This window comes from Arachis ipaensis, chromosome B03 (genome assembly GCF_000816755.2).
Source record: "Arachis ipaensis cultivar K30076 chromosome B03, Araip1.1, whole genome shotgun sequence".
Taxonomy (NCBI): Eukaryota; Viridiplantae; Streptophyta; class Magnoliopsida; order Fabales; family Fabaceae; genus Arachis; species Arachis ipaensis.
In genome coordinates this window covers 132,707,335-132,710,591 of record NC_029787.2, presented here as the reverse complement: position 1 = coordinate 132,710,591, position 3,257 = coordinate 132,707,335, and the positions used below count along the sequence as shown (strand labels likewise).

The 3,257-nt window shown below is 40.3% G+C and overlaps 1 protein-coding gene across 1 annotated transcript in view; it reads right to left on the bottom strand.

The window, feature by feature from the left end:
* The window catches only part of LOC107632100 (serine/threonine-protein kinase BRI1-like 2), a gene marked incomplete in the record, with an annotated part of 10,245 nt that extends 7,750 nt beyond the window's left edge, over positions 1-2,495 (bottom strand). Inside the window, 1 exon segment of the mRNA XM_016335746.2 lies at positions 1-2,495. Coding sequence (XP_016191232.1) covers positions 1-2,182 — 2,182 coding nt within the window.

The window sequence follows — 3,257 nt, the reverse complement described above, 5'->3', positions numbered from 1 at the left end:
AAAGACCGGGATTGTTTGCATACTGAGAAGCTGGAAGTGTGCTCAATTGCCCTCTAGATGGAATCTCCCCTGTTAACTCATTGTTTGATAGATCAATCTGCACCAAGAATGACAGGTTTGAGAATGAGTCAGGGATATGGCCCTGCAATCTATTGTGTGATGCATCAAACACTCCCAAATTCTTTAGCTGGCCTAATGTTGAAGGGATTTCTCCAGATAACTGATTGTGAGACAACTCAAGAACCTGCAGGGCCTCCATGTCCCCGAATTCTTGGGGGATTCTTCCTCGGAGCTCGTTGTAGGAGAGATCAAGATACTCCAGAGTCTGATACTTTGTGAAAAGACTAAGAACAGGACCTGAATACAGCCTTGTGAAATCACAGGTCCTTAGTGTTGGAACCTGCAAGAGTCTCTCAGGCCTTATTCCATAGAATTCCAACAAACCCCCAACACCTTTGCACGAGTTTCCAACATTCCTCACAAACACCAAAGTGTTTCCTGACAAAATTCCAAACAATGACTTTGCTCCTTGCTGCCTTCCAAGTCTTGGTGGAATCTCACCTGTGAGCTTGTTGCTGTTCAAGTCCAACCACACCAAACTGCTGCAATTGGCCAGCTCCCCCGGTATCTGCCCGGTGAAGCTGTTGTTTCCAAGCTGCAGAACAGCCAGCCTTGTCAATAGGCCAAACTCGCGCGGTATCTCGCCGCTGAGCTCATTGCTTGTGAGTGATATCCATTCAAGGTTGCTGCAGTTGAACAACTCACTGGGAATTTCACCAGTTAAGTGATTATTGTTCAGTATAAGATCCTTGAGCTTCTTGCATTTCCCCAACTTTGGTGGAATCTTACCTTCCAAGCCATTGAACCATGCTATCAGCTGCTCAAGATTCTCAAGCTGTCCAAGCTCCTCAGGGATTGAACCATTGAGATAGTTGAGACTAAAATCAAGTGTCTTTAACTGTGAGCATTTTGACAGTTGAGATGGAATTTCCCCAGTTATGAGATTATCTGGCATTCTCAGCTCCTCAAGTGATGCTGCACCTGGACATATATCTCTGGGGATAGATCCATAGAATTTGTTTGAGCTAAAATCCACAATCCTCAGTTTCTTGCAGGAAGATATTGAAGATGGGAATGGCCCTGAGATTGCATTGTTTCCCAGCCTTAATTCCTGCAATGATCCGAGGTTATGAAAGATTGAATCTGGCAATGGACCTGACATGTTGTTGTTGGATATATCAAGAAGCTGCAGCCAAGTGCAAGAAGAGAAACTTGATGGTATTGAACCTGTAAGGTTGTTGAAAGAGAGCCTAAGTTCGACAAGGGAAGCACACACATTTCCAAACTCAAAAGGGATCCAACCAATGAGTTGATTCCTTGAAAGATCCAAAGTCTGTAGGCTGTTCAGATTCCCCAAAGCCTTTGGAATCTCACCAGAAATCAAATTGTTCCCCAAGTTCAAACTCTTGAGGCTGGTGCAGTTTGACAGAGAGATTGGAATTGAATCTGATAAACGGTTCTCAGATAGATCAAGCTGCAACAAGGAGTTGCAATCAATTTTGAGGCCAGATATTGAGCCTGATAAATTGTTGGAAGAGAGATCAAGAGACTGCAACTTATCAGAATTTTGCAAGAAATTATCAGGGATAGGGCCAGTCATGTTGTTGTAAGAGAGGTTCACAACAACAAGATTTGGACACCTTGAGAAGAAGTTGTCAGGGATTGGACCTGAAACTCCGGCAAAAGAGAGATCAAGCTGTGTCAAACTGTAAGGGAGGGTAAGCAAGGAAGTGGAATTTACAGAGAATGAATTGAGAGAAAGTTTCAGAACAGACAACATGTCTAGAGAAGATAGAGGGTCAAGAGTGATGGTTCCGGATAAACCATGGCCACTGAGATCAAGCTGAGTGACTCTTCCATGAGTGCATGAAACTCCAAACCAGGTGCATGGATTCCTGTTGAGCTGCCAACCTGACAAAGCTCCAGTTTCATCTTTTTGAACCATCTTTTTGAACATGAGAAGGGCCTGTTCATCGGTCTTGATGGAAGAAGAAACTGGTGCTGCAGCTTCTTCAGTCACAGGAAACATCATCGTAACAAGGAAGATCATGAGTGTAATAGTAGTAAGAGTAAGACGTGGAAAATGGGGAAGTGGGTTTCTTTTGTTGTTGTTGTTCTCCATTGAGGACAAGAAGCTAGCTTGGAACCAGAGAGATGAGAATGTTGATGAGTGAAGAAGATGAGAATTTGTTATGGGAAAACCTTTTGGAAAAGAAGTTTGCTGCTTTATTGTGTTTGTTCCTTTTAAGGCCCTGTTTGTTATGTATGATGGTACTTGTATAGAGTATGATACATAGATAATAAAGGATTGAATTTGACTTTTGGTCAACTGAGGAGGAGTAGTGTTGTTGGGATGATGTGCTTGATCCAAGAGTCACTGTCTCTGTCTTTGTCAGTGTCAGTGAGGCGTGAGAATGTTTCCCTATATATATATATATACGGCAGCACAGTGTAGCAGTGGAATACAATATTGGCATCATGTGCGCCATATCTGCTTCTTTTTCTGATTTTAAGCAGTGTTTCTTCCAGTTAATGTCTTCTTGTTCTAGACACACATGTCATATATATGTATACTTGTTTCCTATATTAGCATATGTGGAATTTGGCTGACGATAAAAATTAGATACTGAACATTATTATTGTATGTACATGATATGCTGTATTTGTATTTTGTAATGAAGATCTTAATTTACAAAGAGAAGAGCTTTTGATTAGCGTGATTGTGCTGTTAAAGAGTTGATTGAAATCATAGTGTGTTATGGGAGAAAAGATAAAATTAAAGAAATGAATAATAGGCCCACCATATGAAGCAACATCAATGAGCATGAGAGGTGATGATTGTCACTTTTGCAATTGCACCAGGTGCATCAACATTTAACTGTTCAAATAGTGACTTAGTTCAACCCCTTCATATTTAAAATTTTTACTTTTTAGCTGGGTTTTGGGACCATGCTTTGCTTTCTTACATGCTACTCTAATTACCAGATTCTTCAAGTCAATCCCAGTTGAGTTGTTTGCATCACCATCTTAAGATTTTGTGTCTGCAACTGGTGATAAATTTCATTATAGCAGAGAAATTATTCAGTCTCCATTTATTTATTATCATATTATATATCACTTTTACAGTTTTACAGCTTTTTTTTTTTAATCTGAAAAGTTATTATTAAATCAGTTCTATAGTGTCTATTATTTATTTA